This window comes from Lacerta agilis, chromosome 10, assembly GCF_009819535.1.
Source record: "Lacerta agilis isolate rLacAgi1 chromosome 10, rLacAgi1.pri, whole genome shotgun sequence".
In the NCBI taxonomy this organism is placed as follows: domain Eukaryota; kingdom Metazoa; phylum Chordata; class Lepidosauria; order Squamata; family Lacertidae; genus Lacerta; species Lacerta agilis.
The window spans coordinates 16,669,207-16,695,276 of NC_046321.1; the positions used below are offsets into that span (position 1 = coordinate 16,669,207).

Below are 26,070 nucleotides of genomic sequence, written 5' to 3' on the forward strand. Positions count from 1 at the left end.
AATAGGTCTAACCACCCCCAAAGAGGAAAATGGGTGCTGAAAGTCAAAACCTCAACATGAAGTGGTCTGACCACCACTTGACACAAAATCCCCTACAATCAAACCCAAATTTCTGCCTAGTCAACACATAGTTTTGGTTGTGCCAATGGCATTTTGTTGTAGCCCGATGGCTTTTGTGGCAGTCAAAATCCTACACTGTCTCAAACCAGGAAACCCCTGATGTGAATATTGAGGTTCCTAAGACAGCAAGCCAGGGGGGCCCTCAACTCCAAATCTGAGACAGTTTCCATCAGCCCAGGCAGATAAACTGTCAAAACAGAACACCAACAGAATCCCAATCTGTCCCTTGTGCCCTCACACCTGGTACAGTCAAAATGTGGGCTGGACTGGGCATGGATCCTGGGAAGGGAATCTCTAATAGCTGTAGTGATTCTCCCTATTCACAGGGGAAAAGGAAAACACAAGAACATCCTTAAAAACTATGATTAATTTCCATTATAAGCATAGCTGTCAACTTTTTCCTTTTTTTAAAAAGGGAAATTCCCTTATTCCGGATAGGATTCCTCACAAGAAAAGGGAAAAGTTGACAGCTATGATTATAAGTTCTGAATCTTTTGGAAGAATCCACTGCAGAACCTCAACAAGAGGTTCAAAACCAACAGCAGTCACTTCCCCAGATGACTTTTCCTCCCTGCCCATAACGTTTCAACAGAAACCACTGTAAGGAATTTTGGCTGCATTGACAGTCCCATCTCTTCTGGTTTCATTTCTGCCAGAGTCAATCAGGAAATCATATTTATAAAGCAAATTCTTTCTGAAATTTTAATACACCATGAACAAATCCCATGGATTAATGATTTCCAGAGCTCACCGCCTTCACCTTGGGAACTAGCCAAACTTTGGGGGAGGAAAAAAAAAACCTGGGGAAAGATACAAAAGAATGAACACTGCTTTCTCTATTGACACTCCCAGAAACAGCTTCCAAAGAGACTATGAAAAAGCTTGCATTATATCATCATTAAAAAAAAGAATATGAATTAATGTACTCTTCTATAGATATCTGTCCACATCACAGAACTGCCACAACTGGCAGTGTACTTACAAAATGTTTCTGATCTTCACAACCAAATTCACAACAGTGGAACAATGTTTTAAGACTGAGATGCTTTGATGAAGATGGAAAACTGAATGTGCACTTGGCTGAATTCAGACACCATAATTTTAAAGAATTTCCAAGATGACTGAAATTTAAACTGGGACTAGAACAAGACTACTATTACCGTGCCCCCTGCCTTTTGCTCCACTTCTCTGAGAGTGGCCTGATCTCAAAAGCGGTCTGGCACCTGCCTAAGTGAAGCAAAACAGAACTGCCCTATACAGACTGAAGGGCAGATCATGGGAACATCAAATATTTTTTATGTGTCAGCTTTTTCTCCCCTGTCAAAATGTTTTGGAAACTGGCAGTAAACTAATATGATTTTTAAACAAAGTAATTTTTGGATATGAGTGCAGGAGAGGAATCTCTTGATGACAGTAATGAGGTGGCTTCATATTGTTCAATGTGTTATGAACCACAAAGCCTGGGACTCAGTTCTTCTAAGATATGTCAGATACTGTGTTAAAGCCTTTTTTTCTGTGTTAGCAACAGTTTTAACATTTATTTGAACAAAACCACAGAGTGAGGATGGACATACTAAGGTATGTGAAGGTATACAACAACCACCACTTCTTCCTAGTGAATTTAGGTAGTGAAATGGAATTAATTTCAAAGTCTTTGGCAAGATCCTCATTTTGATGTCAGAAGGCTGAAGCCTTAAGCATGGGACGTCTCCAGGTAAGTTTTCATGATGTTGCCTTTTAGGAATCCAATAGACTGCATTTTCAGTTTTATTTAAGGCTCACTATCATAGAGACAATTATTATTCAGTTTTTTCTTCACACAGAGGTCATGGTGGCTTTCAGTGCCTATTCTTCCACAAGACGACCATTATGATGAGTAAGATAGTAAAGGTGAGAGCTGAATTTTACAACTGTATCTTTATGGACCAAATACAAGTAAAAAAACCTTTGTTAAATTTCCTGAGTTTGCATCCAAAGATTACCGGTAGTCAAGATTAGTGTGTTGGGGTTAAGACTCCAAATCTCTAAACATACTGCTAGTTATTATTTTTTGGGACGAGGACGATGACACTATTTTGTATTTAGTTTTGACTATGGCAGACCAACACGGCTACCTACCTATAACTGGAACTATTTGTTCTTGTCCTTGAGCGATAGACACAATTCAATTAAAAAAAAACCAAAACCCTTTTTACTTAACACATTGTGTTAAGGGCTTTTCATGTTCATTCAGACTTCAAAGTGCCAGGAAATTTCAGTTGACTATAACTAAATGAGCATTGTTACATAAAAGGTAAATTCTGAATTTTTTGAATGGTGGTACCAAGCCTAAGTGGTTGATAAGGAGAATGAGGTGGGGGGGGCACTTGTTGAAGGGAGCAAGAGGCTTCTGTGTGGTTGATGGCAAAAAAGTTGGAAGAATGAAGGCCCTAAGCAAGAATATAACTAGACATAAGAGGGAGGAGGGCAAGGCCCTAGGCAGGGAACACTTGGGACATGAGTTACCCACATGGAGTATAACAGCAGTTTGGAGCAAAAAAGATTGGTAACCACAAAGAGAGATGACAGGATTGAAGAGCAACCCCCAGATGGGCCTCTGCAGGACCTAAGAGCTAAGGGGTTTCTTACTAGTACAGGCTCAGCCATTTAACATCAGCTGGTACTTCCTCCTGAAATAGGAAGTACATCAGGGACTATTATGGTAAGGTTTGACTTGACTCCTATGGTGTACACATTTATCTCTGGACTGAAGATGCAGCATCATGGTTTATTAACTACTTGCAGCCACAGGTAAGGAAGCTCACCTTGGGTGTCCCAGGCTGACGGAGCAAGTCCTTTCCACTCTAGAGCATTTGACTTGCTCTGTCCCAGTGGCTGACTATATACTATAAGGCACTGGAAAGCTGACCAAATACTTTGTACTCTTTGTACAAACAATACACATAACAAAGGCACAACACACTTTGTATCAGTATACTAAAGAGCTAAAGATTTCAACTTTCACACTTCAATAATGGATCAGATGTTCCATCTTCTCTCTTGTCCATTCCAATATTCATATTCTTTTCCTTTTTCTTGCATCCTCATGTCCTACCCTTTGCCTCTCTTATTATGATTTCAAATGTAAGATTTATACCACAGCAAATAAGTTGCAAACAACCACTAAAGTCCCAGTGATGTCATTACCCTTTTATCTGTTGTGTCAGTTCTTGTCTTCCAAAGTAACAGGAGCAAACACTTTGTTGACAGAGAAGCACATATGTTTCCTCAATTTTATCCTCTTTGTACATGCAGTGTTTAAATGGAAGTTCCTTTAATCAACATCTGCCACAGTATTTTCATTTTACCATGTAAATTAGTCTGAACTGCTCCTGCCTTCTAAGCTAATTCCTCTTCCCCCTCATTAACTTACCTCTCAGCTCACCCAGCTCCCTGGCATTCTTCAGCATGATACTTACTCTTCACCATCATGTTGAATAGTTTTAACACCATACACAAACACATAGACATGGCAAAGAAAGACTCCAAAGGGGTGTGAGATCACTAACGAGCATGAATTAAATCACCCCCCCAAAAAAATAAAGGGAGTGCCAATTCAACTCCCAGGTTGTAAAATTAAAACTTTGGCCCTATCACAATTGCTGTGGGTTTCCTACATAATTGACTTAGAACGAAGGATCTGATCAATGCAACAATATATTTAACAAGACAATAAATCAGGCAGAATGCAGAAAAGTTGGAAAGCTATTTCTTCTCTTAAGTTACTATTAATCTTATCCAAATCCTCATTTGCTTTATCAAACAATGTAGGTAACTGGGGCACCCAACAATCTTGCAGCAATATCAGCAGTATGGTTCATCGTGCTCAAATCCTGCAGAAAAGTGATTTGAGTGATTTGTTACTTTTAAAAAGAGAATCTCTGGATTGTTCAGCTTTATAGCAAAAGTTTTTTCTAATTGCAAATATTAGTTACCATGGTTAAACTGTACTGTTAAATTATAATGGCGACATTCCCTCTTACAACATGAATCATGCTGCTGCTTGCATATAAATCCAACCACATGCTCTGGGAGTGTATTCTCACAACGACACAAAACAGTAACAAGTTAACAGATTAAAAAAAAATACAAATAAGTAGGAAAACATTTACATGCAGAGGCCACATTAGAAAGGGAAAGGAAAGACACCCAAACCTCATGAATCACACAGAAGCAAGATGCAAGAGTGACCATGGGAAACTTTTCTACTGGTAAAGAAAGCTGATTCTCACCGTTCTGAACAAAATGGCTGAACTAAGAGCATCTGATTGGCTATGCCCAAATACCCTCCTCCTCATCCTATTGGTTGAGAGAAGACAAGGGGGAAAAGCCCCAGAGCAGCATGGGAATGAAATAAAGACTCGATTAGTATTTAAACCACACAAAAGAAAAACGTTCTAGTGGGAGAAAAAATAGCCACTAATTCCTTGTATCTTCTACTCTGCTGTCTTCAAATACCCTGAATCACTATAAGTATTCTTAGGTGATTTAATTTCTGAACATTAAAATATGCTGAAAGCACATCTGATTGGTAATTGTGGCTGAACTTCTCTACATTTGACAGATTGCCTTCATCTCATATGATCACTACCTTCTGCTGCAATCATATTTCACATGGACGTGCCCCTTCACCTCCTTTCAGTGTGCAAAACAAATATTCCCCAGGAAATTCAGAACTGCAGAGCATTGTTTTAATCTGCAACATCAATGCTGCTCCATCATGAGAAATGTTATGTCTGACATCTCCAAATAGTAGCTGGAAAGTTTTCAACTGCTGATAGCCTCAAATGGCTTTCTCCCACTGCCGCTGCACCGCCAGAGCACAATTTCTGTTCTATCCTGAAGCAAAGTTCTTAACCTGAAGTGTTATTTCTGGGTTAGTGGAGTATGTAACCTGAAGCGTATGTAACCCGAGGTACCACTGTACTTTGAAATAAATACCTTCTTAAATATCTTAAGGGCTGTCACATGGAAGATGGAGCAAGCTTGTTTTCCTCTGCTGCAGAGGCTAGGACCTGAACCAATGGATTCAAGTTATAACAAAGGCGATTCTGACTAAACGTTAGGAAGAACTTTCTGACAGTAAGAACTGTTCAATAGTGGAATGGACTTCCTCAGAAGGTGGTGGACTCTCCTTCCCTAGAGGTTTTTAAACAGAGGTTGGATGGCCACCTGTCAGGGATGCTTTAGTTGTGATTTCTGCATTGCAGGGGGTTGGACTAAATGACCCTTGGATTCTAATTTTAAAGCTTAGCATGATAGAAAGTGGTGGGGAGAGAAAAATTATGAGTGACCCTTCCTTCTTTTTCCCCCCTTTGTGTCCTTCAAAGGAAAGCACACACAACATACCAAGTCTCCCTAAGCTTTCCCCAGCTTCAAGATCACCTTTGGAAGTGGCTGAAGTATAATTTTTGCATCAGTGGGCAATTTCAAGCATTTTTCAACACACTTACATTTTTCATTTCTCCCCATAATCATTGCACAACATAGTCATACTTTTATATAAATGGGATACCTCTATGCTGGTTTTAGAATTACAAGAGGGTGCAGATCTCTGAGGTATTCACTTTATCGAGCTAGATGGTAACCAAATAAGGTTTATTATTATTTTTAACTAAGTTAGTGAATGCTGCAGTACTGGCAAGAGCTTTCTAGTTAGGAGGTCCTCTTGCATTGAATATGGGTTTTGCTAAACATCTTGTTAGTTTCCAAGCACGTCTCAGTTCAGCCAGCAACATCTGAAGTTAAATTGTGCATAGGAAATGGTAAATTGATTCTCTTTTAGGACAAGCTTCATTGAGCATGTACAGCCAATGATCATTTAGCGCACAGGCTGGGATTTCCTCGCATGGATGAAGCCACCCTTACAAACAAGCAATAAGGCCACAGATTTGAGCACACAGGTCTCCATAGAAAGAAGCAATCTTAAATAACTCTTCACTTGAGTTACACTAAGAATGATATGCCAACAAACCTCTGCTAGACAATGAAATCTAATGATTTGCTAACAGGAATTCCAATTTTATACCACAGCAAGGAAATCCATGTCATAAATCAGAACAAGCTAATTCTTTTAATTCCCTTTTGGAAGAGCTGCTTCTGGTCCTAGATATACAAATCAGTACACACCAGTAAAGGATCACTGTAAAAAGAAAAAGAGCAGGGTCTTACCTGATCTGGGGAGGGTTTATGGTTAGTTTGGTTCGAATGAGATGACGATTTGAGGTGATCATCCTCATAGTTATCTGCCATCAATTTCATGCGATTTTGAGTCTAAAAAAGAGACATAAGAATACTGAGTTTTCAATGTTTTATTTATAAACGAGATTTAAACAATATATTGAATATAACACGACAACTGGAGTATAAATTTCCTATTATATACAGATAATTATATGAAATAATATCTAATTCCAATTTCAAATGATTGAAGGGAAAAACCATTTTCGTATGGACAAGCCATTTGACATATCTGCTAAAAGCAAATCACTGATCAAAAATTAAACTATAAGAATATGATAGTATTGTATAAAATTACCTTTCCTATCACTTTTTTGATAAAACATGCTTGGTGGGATTAGGTAAGTTTAGACTTGGTACAGAGAACTTGTAATAAATGTGTGATCAGGAAAACAAATTACCGGTAAGATGACAGTAATATTGAATCAGAAACACAAATACAACCCAAGGCCTAGTATTCTATCAAGTCAATTCTCACAAACTTCCAAACTTTTAAGACTCTTTCCAGTTCGACACAAGAGATGCTCAAAGGTAAAATAAGCAAAACAGAATATGAGCATATGGAGATGGATCCCTTTTTGTAGGCCTTGTGCCAAGTCACCAAGATGTTAAGACTTTTAAAAGGTATTTGAAATATATGTAAGGCCAGAAGAAGCCCTGAAGGGTGAATGACTTAGCAAAGAGGAAGCAAAATGGAAAGGGCAGCTAATAAGGACAAGAGGCTGCTCATGGGCTGAACAGGTCAGAACCCCCCAAGTGGGAGGAATAAAGCCCAGGGTTTTCTGACAGGAAGTGTTTGTTTGTTGGGTGGAGGGACAGTGGCTGAACATGGGGGCGGGATGAAGAGGAAGAACCACCAAATCCTAGGACTAAGATCTGATATCAGAGAGTAAAGATGCCACATCTAATGCCAGTTGTGCTGTGGAACTCAGGAGCGCGCATGGGGGTGGGGGTGGGGAAGGAGGTGGCTAACTGGATGCGGGAGGGGGCTGCATGTTTTCTGGCATCTGCCCACGTTCCCCATTCACCCGGGCAAGTCACAGGACTTCTGTCTCCACTTTGGGCAGCATGACAAAGCAGCAGCCAAGAATCGGTTGGGGGCGGCGCTGCCTGCACACCCCTGGCATGGTGGTACCGGGATGCAGCAGCAACACCAGAGAGCGGAGAGGAGGAGGAGGAGGTGGCTGCTCTCAGCTGTGCTCCTAGCCACTGGACGCTGAGCCAGGCTGGCCAGAGCGTGCACGCAGTGCAAGTGCTCCAATACACCACTTGGGAATGTGGTGCCCGCACTGCCTCACCTGGACCTTGCTTGGGGTCATGCTTGGGATGGGAGGAGGGAGGGAAGGCGAGGGGGCGGGAAGGTCAACCTGCCCAGCATAGTTTCCCTCCCCCACGCTCCCCCCAGACACCGCCTCTCTGCGTGCTGGGGGAGAGTTGCCAACTTCCTAGTTTCCCTACTCTGGAGTCACATTCTGAGGAGCCGCCTAACTCCCAGCAGAGGAAAGGGATGGGAAGGAAGCAGTGGCAGTCACTGCTGGGGCCAAGCCGCTCACTCAAAATGGAACCGTGCACTCAAATCGGAGCATGTTCAGATTCCGAAAAAAGTTTGTAAACTGGAACACTCATTTCCGGATTTGAAGTGTTTGGGTTCCAAGTAGTTTGAGAACAAAGCTGTTTGAAAACCGAAGTACTGTACCACTGTATGTGTCTATTGTGAGGGCTCCTGGAGTCTAACATACTAATCATCAGAAGTGATGTGTTCTTTTGATCTTGAATTACAGCTTGTTGCATCACCAGCCACTTAACCATTGTGAAATAAAAACAGCACTGTGATAAACATTCTCAGACTTCAGTCCTTGTTTACAGAGCTGGAAAAAACACCTGCCCTACCTTTTGCCTTAAACTCTTAGATGTGGTGGTATAATGTCCAAAATCACACACCACACATCTCCAAAGGGGTTAGCCATGAGCAATTCTTTTAAAACAGATGCAGCTGGGGAAAAGCCCAAGTGGCTTTATATTAAATATAGGAATGTGGTATTTCACGCTCTTGCAAAATATGTGACTGGAATGGTGATGTGGGAAATAATTCTGGCCATCATTGTTTAGAAAACTGTTCAACAGGGCTCCAGAACACTATAAGGAAACATGAGAACTATTTTATTAGAAGCCCCAACTTGTGGCATGACACAAACATCAAGTTAATTTCAGTCTCCAAACCTAGAATCCAAAGGCTGACACACAAATATATTTATAAACAAAGAAAAGAAGCAATGTATAACTTTGAATGGAGTATTTGCTGTTTTATTAATTTATGCTAACCGGTCAATAATGTTACAATGGAAAATAAAAGTTACAAGGATACCTAAAACTTGTGATAGTTTGAGAAACCAGATGTTGCTTATTTTTATAAACTGTACTGTGCCATCTCAGACAGCAACCCCCTAGATCTCCAGGAGGAGAGACACCACCCAATGCATTTTTCCAAGCAATTTCTCATTGTGAAAAAAAAAGTTCAGAAAGGGTGACAAAACGCACCCATTCTCCAAATTGCATTATTTCCTTGAAATTGGAAACACCCAATCAGGACAGTATTATTTGCCACAATGTGCACAAACTGTCTTATTCCAGAGCAACACCCAACAATAATCCACAGCACACATTTAAAACACCTTCCTCAAGTTTACTCTGACTGGTGAGCCTGGAATATTCAGAATTCATTCAGGATGCTTTCATCATCTCACATTGCTCCTGCTGTTCTGTTCTGAGAGACAGGAGCTTAGCCAACACGCCACTTTAGAGACTGGATTGGAAGCAGCAGAAGGAGCAGGGGCAGAGAACCATGATAAGATGATTTGGTTTCTACACTATGGAAAAAAATGACTTCATTTTTTTGCAGGGCAGCACAGAAAGTCTCTCTGCATGCTTTACTCCCTTTCTGCCTCCACTCAGCCTCTAACATTGCTTGCTTCCCCCTAACCCTTCTTAACCAGTTTATTCTCCCTCCCAGTTCCTACCCTCACTATTTCTATCCTTGTCGACTTCTTCTCCCTATGCATCAAGCCTGTCTATGTGCCACCTGTGTTGTGCCTACTGTGACCCTAGCTCCACCTGCTGTTAGATGCCTTGCCCTGTCCTTCACCCCAGCAGCAGCAGTGGGCAGCTACTACCACTGCCTATGTTTTATAGCAGGATAAGTCTTTGTTGGTTTTTCCTTTCGTATGCACACAATATCACATTTTAAACCTTGTAAAATTGCTAGGATGCTTTCTTGTCTATTTTTTTTTAAATAAACTGCTGAAGTAAGGGTCTCTAAAAGACACATGGCAAGAAGATCTAAACAGAACTAAAATTAATGATGTGTCAGTAAAGTTGTCTATAATTTCAATTTCCTCATCTGGATTTTCTAGCACTAAGTAAATTACTTTAATGAAAATAGGCAATTTGGATCTAAAACATGAGTTATTCTGCCAACTGTACTGAAAAGTACAAGCTCAACTCTCAGGTAGAAGTTATAAGATACAGTTCAGCTGTCAAACATACTTCAGTGATGGGCAGAATATACAAAAATATGGGCCATTGCTGCAGCTACACTGCCGTGTATCTAAATTTACATCTAATATGAGGTAAAGCAATAATGTAAGAAGAGAACAAAAATTTATAGTAATTGCTTAATAGCCACCTAAGGAATATCATCTGTGCTAAGGTACTGAAGGGAGCTGGGGAATTCATGATTAAAATATATAAATCTCAGTTCAATTACACCTCCACTGGATAGTTTATTTATTTATTTCTATTTATTTATTTATTTGAAGTACTTACAGGCTGCCTCACAACGCAAATCCTCCCTAAGGCAGCTTACGAAATATACCGTATTTTCCAGTGTATAAGACGACTTTTTAATCCAGGAAAATCTTCTCAAAAGTCGGGGGTCGTCTTATATGCTGGGTGCTGAAACTTCCGAGCCGGACTGGAGAATCTGCGATCGCAGCATATGATGGAGGGAGCTCAAAAACGACCTTGGCCGCATCGCCGCCATTGCTGCCCACCCAGAGGCACCCGCGGCTTCTGATTCGCTGCAGGAGCTTCCTGCAGCCAACCAGAAGCCGTGCCAGCGTTGCTCCCCGCCCAGAGGCATCCGTGGCTTCTGATTCGCTGCAGGAGCTTCCTGCAGCCCAACCAGAAGCCGCGCCACCGGTACATACAGTATACAAATGTCCAACAATTAAAACCCCATCATGGCTCCACCAGCAAGAAGAAAGAAATCTGAAGCCAGTTTCAAACTTAAAGTTGTAAACTTTGCCATGGAACATAATAACTGTGCTGCTGCAAGACAATAAGGAGTAACAGAAAAGATGGTTTGGGACTGGTGTGTGTTTTATTTGGTTTGCGTTGGAAGAGGGGTAGTCTTATATGGCGAGTATATCCCAAACTCTATATTTTAACTGGAAAAGTTGGGGGTCGTCTTATATGCCCAGTCATCTTATACGCCGGAAAATATGGTAATTAGCTTCATATACATACTAAGAACATTGTGCTTCCAAATTATGTACAATACCATTTATGAACAATGCTTTTAGTTTTCACCCATCCAGGTACGGACTTCTTTGGTGCTGAGCTTTCCAGGCACAGGTCTGGACTTTAAAGCTCTGTGTCTGAGCGGTTTTCTCTTTCTTTCTTTCTTTCTTTCTTTCTTTCTTTCTTTCTTTCTTTCCTTCTTTCTTTCTTTCTTTGTCCCAGCACTTTCCCCAGAAAAAACCATGTTTTACCACTGAATCGGAAATCCTCAGAAACCCCAACTGCTGTTTGCTCTGATTCAGTGGTAAAATGCGTTTTCCCAGAGAACGCACTGGAACAAAAACAAATAAGCAAACAAAAATCTCTCAGACACAGAACTTTAAAACCCGAAGATGTCTAGAAACATGGCACAAAAGGAAGCCTGGATGAGCCCTTAAGTTTTGCTTCTTGTGACTACAAAAACAGGTGGGTTTATTAAATACCTCACAGGCAAAATACATGTACATCTGGTCCAGTGCACCACAAGTTTGGCTTAGGTCAAGATTTACCATCCATTTGTAAAATAGAATCACATTAACCAACATTCCAGTTCATGGAACTTATGAAGGGTTTCATTCCAGTTTTGCAAACTTGAAAAGTGCAGTTTAAACCTCCAATAGTTGAAGCTTCAAGGGCAGTCTTGTTTCTCTAATGGCAATGTCATTAACAACACTGGACAAAGTAATAGTCTACCAAAGGCAATGTGAAAAGAAATTTATCATAAAAGCTCAATGAAGTGGTTTCAAACAAATACAATTTTATATCATCATTTCTATTGCACCAACAAAGACGGTGCCTGGCTCTCCTTTCATCTATTTACAGGCGAATTATTCAGATTCCAGTAAGAGGGCACACACACACAGGCACACAGACACACACACTGCCATCTCATTGTATTGACAATAATTGCAGCTATACAACCTTCTTTTGGGCAACTAGGAATTCTTTCAGTAGCTATCGAACTGCTGAAATGGCAACAAATCTAAGTTACAGGTGGGTAGCCGTGTTGGTCTGCCATAGTCAAAACAAAATCGAAAATTCTTTCTAGTAGCACCTTAGAGACCAACTGAGTTTGTTCCTGGTATGAGCTTTCGTGTGCATGCACACTTCTTCAGTTACACTGAAACAGAAGTCACCAGATCCTTAAATATAGTGGGGGAGTGGGGAGGGGTATTACTCAGAGTAATACCCCTCCCCACTCCCCCACTATATTTAAGGATCTGGTGTAATTACCCTTCTGAGTAATACCCCTCCCCACTCCCCCACTATATTTAAGGATCTGGTGACTTCTGTTTCAGTGTATCTGAAGAAGTGTGCATGCACACGAAAGCTCACACCAGGAACAAACTCAGTTGGTCTCTAAGGTGCTACTAGAAAGAATTTTCGATTTTGTTTTAACAAATCTAAGGTGATCAACACTCACAGATTCACCAGAGCTTTTGTTTGTGTGTGTTACCATATGACCTAGAAATCTGCTTGCACCTTCAAAGGGTTATGTGTAGGCTGAAAATACTATCATCCCCCTCCCAGCCTGCCACCCCAATTCTAGGAACTGTTCCTAGGAAGGGGAAAAAATTGCTTACCAATAGATGTAAATTCCTGGATTCTAAAGTGATGGGGACTGCTCAGTGTCAGCTTAACACAAGCTGTCTGCAAGAGCCTAGGAACAGTTCTGGGTGCACACATGAATGTGCCTGTGTCTGCATCATATAAACACTGCTGATAGCAACATTATTTAAAGAAAGAAAACTATTTAAGCCTGCTATTACTTTTGGCAGAGTAATAATCAAAGTTGGAAGAAGAAGAAGAAGAAGAAGAAGAAGAAGAAGAAGAAGAAGAAGAAGAGTATAGTCCTCCTTCACTTCTTCCCTTAGCATTGCCAAATGCCTTCACAATATTTTCTGGAGTAACACAGTAAACCTAATTTCTGGAGTAGCAAGGAAGGCGGCGGCAGCCATATTAAATTGGGTGCTTACAGATCTACCTTAGAAAGACAACTAGTGATGGTCTCGTGTGCAGAGTGAGCACAGCTTTTCACTGTCTTCACTGTGCTTTTGACTCATTTGTTTATCACTGATTCAGAATCATGATATCATTCACACCAGTCTCCCAAATACTTCAGGTGGGCTGTCCACTTTTTTCAAAAAAGCACTGCTTGCAATTTTATTGTGTTCCACATTTGCTTGGTATGTAAAACACACACACACCACACAAGCGAGCTTTTTACACCACAACTTTTACAATTATATACCATGCACAGCCAGCTTCTGCCTCAAACACTTAGGAACAGGTTTCCCTAAGCTGGATCTGAGGAGACACAGTTGCACATGACAAGTACCTTTCAACAGTGGCTTTACAATTTGGAAGTACATATGCTTGCACATGTCCTCAAATTTTAAAAGGTATTTTCTTAATATTGCTAGTTCTTGCTGCTTAACACAAGGCTGAACAACACACACACATAAGACACAAACTGGCAGAAAATTCATTTTTTCATACAATTACTGAGGGAAGGCTACAGATGAAATAACTTAGCTAAATTACACCAGGGATGGGGAACCTGTGGCCCTCCAGATGTTGTTCAACTACAACTCCCATCATCTTGGACCACTGGCTGTGCTGGCTAGGGTTGATGGGAGTTGGGGTCCAACAGGTTCTCCACTCCTCATCTATACTATTAACATATCTTGTTCACTGGCTGAGTGTCCATTTACATGATGACCATATATATAGTCACACAAAGAGGCACAGAAAATTCCTGGCCGCTTTCTCTGTCACTTGTATAATAAAAGGGTTACTATACAATTTGAACAGTAGATGACTAGGAAATGTCTTGCAAACATTTGTACTGGTAAATGACTTTCATTTAGTGCCAATCTCTTCCTTATTCTTTACCAGTTAATTGTCCATAACATTTTGTGGAGAGGATATGTGGTCTTTTGAAAGTCACTTGTTCTCAGGCATTCCCTTCCCCCTTACCCACCCCTTTCCTGAATACATATCTTAGTTTGAGTCTGAGACGGAAGCAAGGGGAAAGCTATTATATCTAAGAAACATTGCCCCCTTCCCAATGCTCATCATTACCATAGGTAATCCCCATATAGAAGGACCCTTAGTGCTAGTACCTGAAGCAAGCTACAATTTTCATCTCCCTGTCCAAATTGTGTCCCAGGTTTCCCTTATTTTACTCTGTCTCACAGATCTGATTGAGACCCATCCGAATTTGGATTAAATTTCTTAGTGTGACACTCAGGTGTGATGGAACCCTTGGAACTGGCTTTTATGTAACACTGACAGCAAAGGACATAGAAAATAGTGTTGAAGCATTCTCTGATTAGAACTGCCCACCGTATCTGGTGTGTGTGTGTGTGGTGAATAACCTCCCCTGAACAAGAGAAACCTAAAACATTTACTCAGCTGTATGTCTTATGTCCTTGATGATAGTGTCATTCTAAGGCCAGCAAGCCAGATGAAGGAGTATCGCAAATCATAGACAGAAGCAAAAGAAGAGGTAGGGATGAAGGAGCTAACAGAAAAAGGCCAGAAGTCTTGGCTGATTTACTAGTAACTGGGGGTCCTGAGAAGGACCAGGAAAGCCAAAAGTTTATAAAATCCCCACAGTATCATAAAAGGCAGAAGACCTATAATGGGAAGGACGTCAGGTTTGATTATAGGGAGTGAGAGAGGAAACAAAAGTTATATCAGAATTTTGTAGTAGTTTAAACATCTGGAAATAATGGAGGAGAAAGATAGAACAGATGGTTAAAAGGGAGCTGATTTGAATCCAGATTTCCCAAGGACTTCCAGACAATGGATTCTTCAACCTCCAGTCAAGCACAACTTGTTGAAACCCAATCTGCTTCCTTTTGGGATGCAGAAATGGGCAACAAGTATTTAAAAAAAAACCACCTCATGCTACTTATTGCTTCCACACAGAGCACAGTCTTCCCATTTTAACTATGCATACATATGAGGATTTTTATCAATTTATTTTTTTTAAAAAAATTAACTTCAGAAGTTTGCAGAAACGAAAGATTCTGATTTCAGCACTAAATATAAAAAGGATAGATTATGTATAAGACTGGGCAGGCAGAGAGTAGGGAAGACAGCAATCTGATATATACTTATTTATTTTGATTTATAGCCTACTCTACATCAGTACCAATACCAGAGCTGGATAGAACATAAAATAAACTATTTTTTAAAATCTACAAAACACCCCAGACACATTCCTTCAAGAAACTACTAACAAACAACAAACAAACAAACAAACAAAATTAAGTAAATAGGTAACTCTAAACTTTGTACAGAAACAATGAAAGCACCTAGTTTTCATGCAAATTCTGCTATATCCTCTGTACTACCTTAATTAATCTCTCTTAGTCTTTTGGAGATTCAGAATTGTGCTGATTCTATGATCTCATTTTGTTAGCCACAAGAATGAATTCAGGATTGAAGCAACCACAGCTCCAACATGTGGGGGAGATTAACATACTTTGGAAAGGCAACCCTCACATTTAAAGTTCTGCCTGCATCATCTAAGAAAAGAATTTCATTGTGATGGTGACAATGCAAGGCAACAGACTGAAAATTTGAACTACCAGTAAATATTAATGTTACACTTTTTTCCCTACCAATTGACCGCCTATTGTTTATATGGCAATGTACCGCTAAGCATAATAGCAAAATAAACGAATTGTGAATCTGGAAGTCTGTGATTCAAATCTCACCTCTACTGTGAACTAACTAATTGACCTTTAGACAAACCAGTATATTTTCTGTCTCAGCAAACATGCAAATTAGGGGATAATACTAACCTCATTTACATGGTTGTTGTAAGAACTACTGAGAATTGGTCACTCAAATGCTATACATAATTTTTATTACTTATTATATATTTTTATCAGATTTGGGGGGTGGGAATTAAAAGCTAGTCAAACAAAAACAAAGCATAGCAGATAAAATAATCTGAAATCACAGAGATGAATGGGTTAAAAAATCCTCTAGAGCATAGGTTTTCAGCCTTTTTGAGTCCACGGCTTACTTGACCAATTACATTCTTTGTGCGGCATGCCTGTGGGGCTCAGGAGCCCAGTTATGTCACCCCTTTCCTGCAGAGCTGGCAGCCTCTCACCCTTTTCTAAACACCCTCTCAGCCCCCTCTCTTTCCCCCTCTCCTTGGGAGTCGTCTGGGCAGCTACTGCTGCAGTCCCTGGTCTGTGAGCTGCCCCTCTCCGCCCCAAAGAGATGCTTCTTCACACGGTCCCACAGGGGCCTGGGACTTGTCTGTCCATTCACAACATTAAGGGTTGGAGGACTGGCTGGTTGGGCTCCCTCACCTGCTTGCTTGCTTGCTTACTCTGAGGTTACATCGGTTCCTGGTAACCAGCAACCGCTGGCCAGCCCCAGAGGCAACATTCACGTGGGGAGCTTGCAGTCAGAGCTGCTGCAATAAACAGCTGTACAAGCCTTTGGGAGGCAGAGACATGAGAGGGCATCAAAGGAGGGAGGGAAGGAAAGAGGGCAAAAGCCAGTATTGCCTGCAGCACCCCAGCCATCATTCAAGGGACACCAGGGTGCCATGGCACACTGGTTGAAAACCACTGCTCTTTAGGAAAATAACCACTGCTTCAGACAGTGGCTATATGTAATGATTGGTTCAACTGTTGAAAAATAGGTCAGCCCTGGTCATTGATAGTTAGTTCCAGCTGTCCTGTCTGTTACTTTGTTGACTTTTTAAAAAACTTTTTATAAAAAGACTTAAAATTAATGGTGTGAAAACATAGACTAAGAGAGCACACGTGGTGCTCTCAAGTCAAATATGAGACAGAAAAACCTTATTGGCAGCAGAGAGCTGAAGTTCTTTTTGGTGAACCTGTTCTGAGTTGGAGACTGTTTTCTGAAGCCACACAATCTCCCCCTATAGGCATCTGCCTAAAAACAGTGTAGTTATATTCTTATTTTGTATTGCCATTGTTCATATTTGGGATTATGTTTTGAACCTATGCTAATATTGCTTATGAGAAGTTGCATCATTTGAAACCTGGAGTAAGCAATATACTCTTTGGGGAGGTCCAGATGTCCTCAAGCTATGGATACTCAACCCTTGCCCCAAACACACCCATTGGGCTTGGTTCATCAGTGTGCTTGTGTTCCACATCCTGTCCTAAGAAAGGCTTGCCTCACTGCTATGAGAATTCTTTAAATATCAACTAGCATGCAGATAGGGGCAAGTGACAGCTTTTGTCTTGAAGAGCTTCTGCTGGGAAACCTCAGAAATCTAAAGCACTAAAGACATCACAGGAAAATCTATCTCCCCATGGCTTCTACTGACAAAGCTAAGCTGCAGACCAGCACTTTACATGGTGATAAACTATAATCAGCATCTAATGATTTGAGAACTATGTTGTGACACATATCTGGTAGATAAACTTACATAAGCAGGCCAAGTTATTTAGATTTACATTAATTCCACAATAAGTGCCTCACCACACATATAGCAGGGCTCAACTATAACTTCTAATCCAAGTGTACCAGCTTGCACTCATCAGCACATCTGGACTTTGTTAAACAGTACTGCTTTCCAGAATCTATGCTACTCACCCTCCCAACTCCAAATAGAGCCCCCACAACCAGTATTGCACCAGGAACCAGTTAAGAAAAATTACGGGGGGGGGGCAGTTAAACTGTGGCCAGAATATATGGTGACAGTTGCACTTCATCCTTTGAATGATACAGGAAATACAGCATGAAAACTGAAAGTCAATCTGGAACAGGCAGCTCAGTTTACTGGAATGGCCTGGTCAATGCTAAGCATTTTGCTATGAATTTGTCTCTATATTAAAACCCATTCCTGCTACTAAAAGACTAGGAACTTTAAATTAAAACAACACTAATACCATATCCTCTTTCTGAAATACTTCTCCTCATCCAAAGTTAAACACAAGCACACAGAGAAATTAAAGAACCAGAATGTCTTTGCCAAAACTCTTCCCTTCTCTTTAACAGTAACCAATTTGCTAGTTGAGTGGGTGGGAATCTGATACTGTGTGAGGAATGCAAATAGGGAAACTGAAGGAATCATCACAGAATGCTACAAAATAGGTAGTCATTATTTGGTTGCTGAATCTAAGTTGTTCAAACTTTTTGTATGCATTCTGATGACTGAAACACTCTTGCAGAGGCTAGTCATGTTATGAGTTAATTTCTTTCTGCTGCTACCAAACTGAGTTTTCTAGTTTAGTTGTGTTTTTTGCAACAATTAACAGTTCATTCATGATTCACACTTTATATTGTTCATAGTTTGATAAATACATTGTTTTACTCATTAATTTTTATTATTTATTTATTTATTTATTTGCTACTCTTGGCTCTTAATATTTTAACCAGTTTCTGAGATGATATGCTCTCATCCATGGTTGCCTTATTTCCTTAGGGGTTGCTGGGGAGAGATTAACAGATTCATGAGGCATGAACTCCCCTTTACACAGCAAAACTGAATCTCCAACATGGAACCTACCTACTTATTGGGTAACAGAAGTTATAACAAGAAGTCTACATTTCACAGAACTAATTCTGAAAACGTTAATGTTACATGGGCTACTTACCATTCATCTGGGATAGAAGTTGTGAAGCATTTTCAAAGAGTAATTTTGCTTCTGTACTCTAACCCAAAGGTTAGTGTGGCTATAGAGTTTCTGGAAAATTCCAGTTGACTTCTTTGTGAACTTTATTCTATGCTAAGTTGTAAGATAAATTAGATGTCAAAGACCTGGATTTGAGAGAGCAATCTAGATGCTGTCCTAGCCCACGCTGCCAGATGAAAAACTTGAACTCTGGTTTTTATTTCTGCCAAACTATTTAATAACTCTGTTGCCAAGTGGCCTGTCTCTTGGGCCCCCTAATCAGGTCTGCTGCTTCTGGTCTGGTGGAGGATGTTATCCTGTCACCAGTGTTGATGTAAGAGCCAACTGCAAGTCCACCTGGCTTTTGTATATGGAATTGAAAGAGGTGCCATCTTGTACTTTGCCTTGTGCAACAAAATGTATTGTGTTGGTCCTCCATAGACAGATGTCTTCAGTTGTTGCTTTCATGGTGGTTAGAAAATGAGACAGAGCTTGTCCTGTGCCCATTGGTGTTAGCCACATCTCAAGTGGAATGTATTAAGCAGAATGATACTGATTGTTACAAAATGCTTTAAGCGGTTTAGAAAGTTACCTACTACGTGTATTATTTGGATTTTAACTGTTCTTTAGTCTATAAAAATGGAACTATGATACTATGCTGAACAGGTTAGTCAACTGATAGAAGGGCAGCCAAAAAGACCACATAAAAGGAAGTTTTCAGGAGACACCTGTTTATTAAAAAGTATTTTCTGTGTGAGTTACAAATCTCACATTCTTCAGGATAAAAACCCAAGAAGCTCATGATAGGAAAATACTCTCAAGGCTTTTACTTGGGTTTTTGCATCAAGCCTGCAGGATCATGGATTCTCATAATACTAGAATTCTTTCCTCTCCTCATATCGTTGAGAATGGATGTCAAATGTCAAATGCCAAGAAACATTTGATCAGCATGGTGAAATGAGAATATGTATTTTACATTAAAGTCTGTGTATCAAAGGCTTTTGTTGGTGAATGGCCATCTTGCTGCAAAGTGACAGTATTTATTACTCTTCCAGTAAAGCTGAATATTACAAAAACTGTAAAGTTGATTTCTGACCTGTTTTAATGTTGGTTTTAACTATCGGAAAAAGAACTTAATTGAGCAAACATTAAACATTTTATTTCAATATTAAATGTTAAGTGAAAAACCACTGCTACCAGAGTACCAGTGCTTCAGAAGAAACCTTTGGTGGAAAGGCTTTTTGGCTCCAATTTGCTGCCTTTGGCAATAGAGTAATTTAGTTGTAATAGGAGTGAAAGTGAAGTAAATGGTGGTGGTGGTGGTGATGGCTGGGGGCCCAAAAGTGGCTGTCCAAAGACGGCAGTTGCTGCTATCCGGCAAATGAATTACTTAGCTAAAAATCACCAAGAATAGTTTAAGTGACTTCTATAGCTTTTCAGAAGTATCAATTTTCCTTCAAACAGTTCTCCCATGTTTGTGTTAGCTAGAAAAAGGAGGAGGAGAGCATCTGTCTCATAAGTTGTACATGAATTTTTCTGACAATAAGCTTTGTTATCTACTAATCTAGGACAGCATCTTAATAATAGGCCTGCATGCCTACAACTCTCTCAAAATAACTTGTGGGACTTCTTACAGAAAATAAGGCTGGGTTTCTGATGTTCCTAGAGTTACTACAGGTAATAAGCGCTTTCTTATTCCTCCATGGAAGCTAAGCTGTCACTTACAGACACTATGTTCCTATTCAGTCCCAGGCACACATGGAATAAACTGCTTATCTAGACCCATTTTAATCCAACCCAAGCTGTAACATGGACTGAAATTCCATCCAGAACAAAATCAATGTTACTTGTCTGGATTGACAGGCCATCCACACAGAGCAGCTGTCTTATTTGGATTTAGCTTTCAGTTTATTAGTCCTCATACAACCCAGGCACTTGTTTCATATTGCAGGAAAATAAAATGATCAATGATTTTTAATGTGTAGGACTTACTTCAGTCTTGCATGTAACTATTTATAGGACAGATTCCTAACCCCACCAGAAACTGGTTGCCTTTAACCTTTGGCGTTTTCTCTTTTTGAGAAAGTCAGAGAGTCAGCCTTCATAGCTGGAAAAAAATATTGAAGTGGTGTAGTAGCTTTCAGTTTGGGGAAGGCATGACGTGTGAGGAGGTAGGTAGTAGCCGAGGGGATCTGCCTAAGGCAAGCTGCAAATTGCATGGCAGAGTCACATATTGAATCAAACAATATTCTCGTACCTGTTGCTTCAGCTGTTGCACCAAGCGGTCTTTCTCTCGTTTAAGTGCAGCTACTTCATCTTGGGTTTTTTTCTTGGAGGACGACAGCTCCAGCAGAGCAATATTGGCATCTTTTTCACTAATGGCAGCTAGAAGGGCTTCTTGCCTGAAAAAGAACAGGCGAACGGCTTAATTGCATGTACATTCAACAACATCTAATTGTACCTGGTCAAGATTTTAAGTTTATTACTGCTACCTGCCCCAAGTTCCCCTTTAAAACCATGCTTTTAAAAATGATTGTCATATGAATCCCAAGCTGCTAGATCAATGCAATGACCAAGAGTGGTATTATGTGGGAAATTTAAATGAAGGTGGCTCCCAGACACAGCTACCTAGCACTTATTGGGGTGTGGCTGGTGCTGTTTGCTCTTACCTCAAGTCTGTGTCTGCTTGTGTCCTCATGACACAGAAGAGAGGCCACTGGAGGATGCTTTGCTGTCACAACAGGAGCCAGGCCTGTGAGGCCTCTCCAAATTGCAAATTATCCACCTCTACCTGTATTCTAAATGGATAATATAAACCCAAATAGTCTGTGTAGAAGTTTGCAATCAGTCCTTAGTTCAAGGTGTGAACTCAATACACTTCAAACTACTCCCCCTGCCCCTGTACAATATGCACCTAGGCCATAAGTAGAAAAATTCCCCAAAATAAAGGTAATGATGTGGTCACATGACTCAGCTTTATTCTCAACATCTCTATAGAAATTCTGTATAATATAAAATAAATCAATATTTGCTTTCCCATAGCTACAATGTTTTGATCCTCATTCTTTTTTCAAGATTCTCAGATTATAGAATCACTGCTCAGGGCTAAGACAAGAGATAATGAATGCCTTAATCGCCACCCCAGCACCTTAGTCACTATATCCCCAACACAGTGTCTAATGTTTCAGGCCAACTTTTGTCATTTTTTAAAATAAAAAGATTGCTCATATTTTCATGATATAAACATGCAAGCTGTCAGCTGATACAGTAGTTCTCTTCCTAAGTACTACCGTCCACATTAATCAACTAAAGGATGCTTGTCCAAATGTGATATTCCTTTACTGGTTTTATACTTGAAATTATTTATAGCAAGATTAGCTAACCTGTGGCCCTCATGATGTTGTTAGCAAATGTGGTCAAGAATCATAGGAGTTGTAGCCCAACATTTGGAGAGCCACACAGTTTGGCCATCCCTGATTTATAGCTATAACCCACTCTAGATCTTAAGACCAGTATATGAAAAAATAGCATTAGCTTGTCCTCTCAGACCAATATGTAACCCAATATGAAAGTCGTTATCCTAGGCTTGTTGTATGTATGAATGGTAAGTGTGAATTGCTTTGTATAATTAAAAGAATGCCAATCTTGGGGTGTATGATACCAACTATGAACTAGAAATTTGACAAGCACAAAAGAGAGGGAGGGAAAACATGCTAGAATTGGCAGGAAAAGATAATGAGTGTATACATAGTCCAGCTACACACAGAAAGCTATCATGTCATGCATATTACACTTGAAAAGTTACTGTCAATTCTAATAATCTGGGCAGATCCACACATGGATACATGCCATTTGATGATATTTTGCCACTTGCTGATTTGCAGTTGAAAGTATCAACTGCTGTCTCTGAAAGCAATGTGTTTCAGCTGGTGCTAGTTAAGGAATATGAAAGCTCTGTCTATAATATTTGATCTGTGATAGCAGTTTCACAGGTGTAAGTAATCACTCAAAGTTGCTGTCATCAACAGATGACTAATGAATAAACACTAGGCATGCAGTTTTGGACAGGTTTTTCAATGAGTAAATTATCCTATCACTGACAACTGTAAGTTCTATGAACTGCAGATTTATTCTACTATCACAACTCTACTATCACATTATTCGACTTGTACAAAACAGTAGCAGCACAAGCACCGTGCAAAATAATTCCTGGGCAGAAAAATAAGTTGAGAGTGAATTACTGGGAGCCCTGCCCTTGAAACGTACTGATTTTCCCCTAACAATACAACCCTGTGTAAGTTAACTAAGAAATAAGTCCTAAGGCTTAACTCCCTGAAGCTTTTACTTTTTTTTAAGCAAGCCATTCAGATCTCGACAGATCACAAAGCACATTCAGGAAATCCGAGGAATTCCCTTGTTAACAGATTCCCAAGGCATACTGCAAAGGCATCTTGGATCTGGCTTCAAGGATATATATTGGCCTCCTAGTAAAAGGCTCATCCATGGAGCAAGACCATTTGCTCGTCACATTTCTCCCATTCCTGCTGCGGAATGATATGAATAAATCACTGGGCCGAGGTCAGAGCAGCCTGCCCATAAAGTGATTCATGGACCCAGCAGCGCCATCCCTCAGGACTATGTACTTTATTACAGTAAACCTCAGAACAAGATACAATTTCCTGTCTCAAGGAGCAGCTTTTAAATCAGGACACCTGGACAGCCCTGCAACCACTTAGAAACAATAGATCTCAGCCCTACCAGTGCTTCTTGCTGCCGGGCTCTGCTCACCAATGAGCTGCTGAATTTCAGTTTCAGAGGTAACTACAGTGGCCCCAAGGTGATGGAGTAAACTTCTTAACATGCTTGATGTTCTCCCTGTTCTAGATCTGTTATTTTTCCCATTAAATTAAAGAGACTGGTATGCTTTTTATACTAATTTAAGAATAAGGAATGCTCTGGCTGTACTGATCACAAAGCTGCTATGAATTTGACTTTTAAAGACTAATCTCCATCACCTATAAATCAATACAGGAACATTTTTGACAGTAACCCAGGTTTTTGATCATTACACAAACCATTATATTTTTCACAAAGGTTATATTTCACAATTCTTTGATAAGTGATTGCTATCAATGCTGACCAACGCTACCTATCATTCAAAGTCACAGAAAGACAATTATAATTACTGAATGGGGTCCTTTACCTTTTAGCTAAGTCTAGGCTTGCTAGCTCAAATTCCTTATGCTTGCAAAAAAGATAGACCAAAAATACCTTACTTATAAGCTAATTCAAATGCAATATATTTGATAACGATTCCAGTTTAATGTAAAAATAAAACTGTATTAAGAGATTACTGTTTATAGTACAGAGATTATTTATGGAGTTGATAATGATGCCCAATGGGGTCTCAGAGCCCTGATGATTCCTTCCCCCAAACTGAAAATCAACTTCATATAAGAATAAAACCCTTACAAGGTATTTGGGGTTACATCTCATCTTAATTGCTGCATATACATGTAGTACATATATGCACATATGTACATAGTAAAGGTAAAGGGACCCATGACCATTAGGTCCAGTCGCGAACGACTCTGGGGTTGCGGTGCACTTCTCGCTTTATTGGCCGAGGGAGCCGGCGTACAGCTTCCGGGTCATGTGGCCAGCATGACTAAGCCGCTTCTGGAAAACCAGAGCAGTGCACGGAAACGCCATTTACCTTCCCACCAGAGCGATACCTATTTATCTAGTTGCACTTTGATGTGCTTTTGAATTGCTAGGTTGGCAGGAGCAGGGACCAAGCAATAGGAGCTCACCCCATCGTGGGGATTTGAACTGCTGACCTTCTGATCGGCAAGCCCTAGGCTCTGTGGTTTAGACCACAGTGCCACCCGCATCCCTATGTACTGGTAAATAGCACATATAGTAGTTATTTACACTGAAAGTATATTGGGGGGGCCTTTAAATCCCCTCAGTATGTTGGATGTGGAATGTTTCTCCCCTACTTTGTTTAAAGTGGGGGTTAACCTTAATGCAATTTTAATTGAAACCCTAAACAAATTTAATGAGTGTACCACCCCTTTATTGTAGGAGAATGTATGAAACACAAGGTGGCACAGTTTGAGGCAAATATTTCACATATTTTATAGCTTGTGCAGGTTAGTTGTAACCAGCAACTGACAGGGATGTTAAAAGCGGCAGCACGTGGTCTCTGCTCCTCTTCTCAACTATCAAAGATTAGAAGCATGCTACAAAAATGTTGCCTTTGTTGTAATACAGAAGTCATTACAGCAGTCAAAGTTCACCACAAACCCTACCTAGGGGATTGATGCTAATAGCTTTCATGTGGTTCCAGAACAGCCAAGTTCCTTAGAGAGAACAGTGTTCTCAAATATAGGCCAAAGCCCTTCTCCTTCCTGAAGACACAGACAGAGGCCAATGCATGCTCAAAGCAGGGGTCGAGCCGAGGGGAGAAAAGCAATAACTGCTTGACAGAAACAGACACCTTTTCACAGAGATCTGCCATTGACATTTACTGTCCTGGACATCACTGTGGAAATACTCTGAGGCTAACTTAGAGTTAACAAATTCTTGAAACCAAGAATGAAGTTCAGAGGGGCAATAAAGATGACCTGAATGATCTTATTACAAAAAACTGTGAACACCATGACAAACACTGAAATGCAGCTGGGAGAGGGAATATTTTGAAACCCAAGCTTTCCAAAACTGGAAACATTTTAAGAAATGAAGCAAATGCAGCGAGGGGGAAAAGGGCTGAGAACGGTTTTAATGACAGGAGCCAAGTTTTCAGATAACCTGTGTGGGACAGAAGACTGAGAAAGTGCAGCCCTTCTATAAATAGCCTTAAACAAAATCAAATAAAAAAACTGCTTCAGAGGAATATAAAACGGCCTGCTGGTTCAGACCAACAATCCATCTCTTCCAACATCCAGTTTCCATCAGCAGTCAGCCCAATTAAGCCCTCAAACTGGGCATTGAGGCAACAGCCCTCTTCTGCTGCTTGCCCCAAGCACAGGGTATTCAGAGTTACACTGTCTTGGCATATGGAGGTTCATTTAATTGTTATGGCTAATAGACTCCCTCTGTAACAACTGTGTAGAACAAAAACAAGGCAAATCCTAGAACTGACAGGGAGCCTGGGCAAGCAACTGCTTACAATAAAAAACAGGTTTTTTTAAAAAAAGCTTCTGCATACCTCAATCTACCTTTCAGATTCAACATGTAAAACTAATTAGACAACAAGATTATTACAGAATTTCCATTGTAGGAGTTATGTCAGAGTCAAAATAGGTTTTAGTCCAACAAGTCACAAGTACTGAAACTAAGTAATACAGGCTCTAAAAAAGTGCTTAAAAACAAAACAAAACCACCCTGATGCAGGGTAGCCTAAGGTTGTTTCCTCTTACAGGTTCTCTTTACATGGAGAGTATGGAGTAGCTTTAAGATGGTTCCAGTTATTCTGAGAAAATGA

The 26,070-nt window shown here is 40.2% G+C and overlaps 1 protein-coding gene across 17 annotated transcripts in view; it reads right to left on the reverse strand.

Moving 5' to 3' along the window:
- Nucleotides 1-26,070, reverse strand: part of ERC1 (ELKS/RAB6-interacting/CAST family member 1) — a 160,057-nt gene that overhangs the window by 20,608 nt on the left and 113,379 nt on the right. For 10 of the 17 annotated variants that reach the window (XM_033161557.1, XM_033161554.1, XM_033161556.1 and 7 more), the window contains 2 exons: nucleotides 20,839-20,983; nucleotides 6,331-6,432 (listed from right to left, as the gene is read on the reverse strand). In XM_033161557.1, the coding sequence (XP_033017448.1) occupies nucleotides 6,331-6,432; nucleotides 20,839-20,983 (247 nt within the window). Of the gene's footprint in view, nucleotides 1-4,391; nucleotides 4,459-6,330; nucleotides 6,433-20,838; nucleotides 20,984-26,070 lie in introns of all 17 variants that reach the window. The other 7 variants (XM_033161567.1, XM_033161564.1, XM_033161566.1 and 4 more) reach the window with 1 other exon arrangement.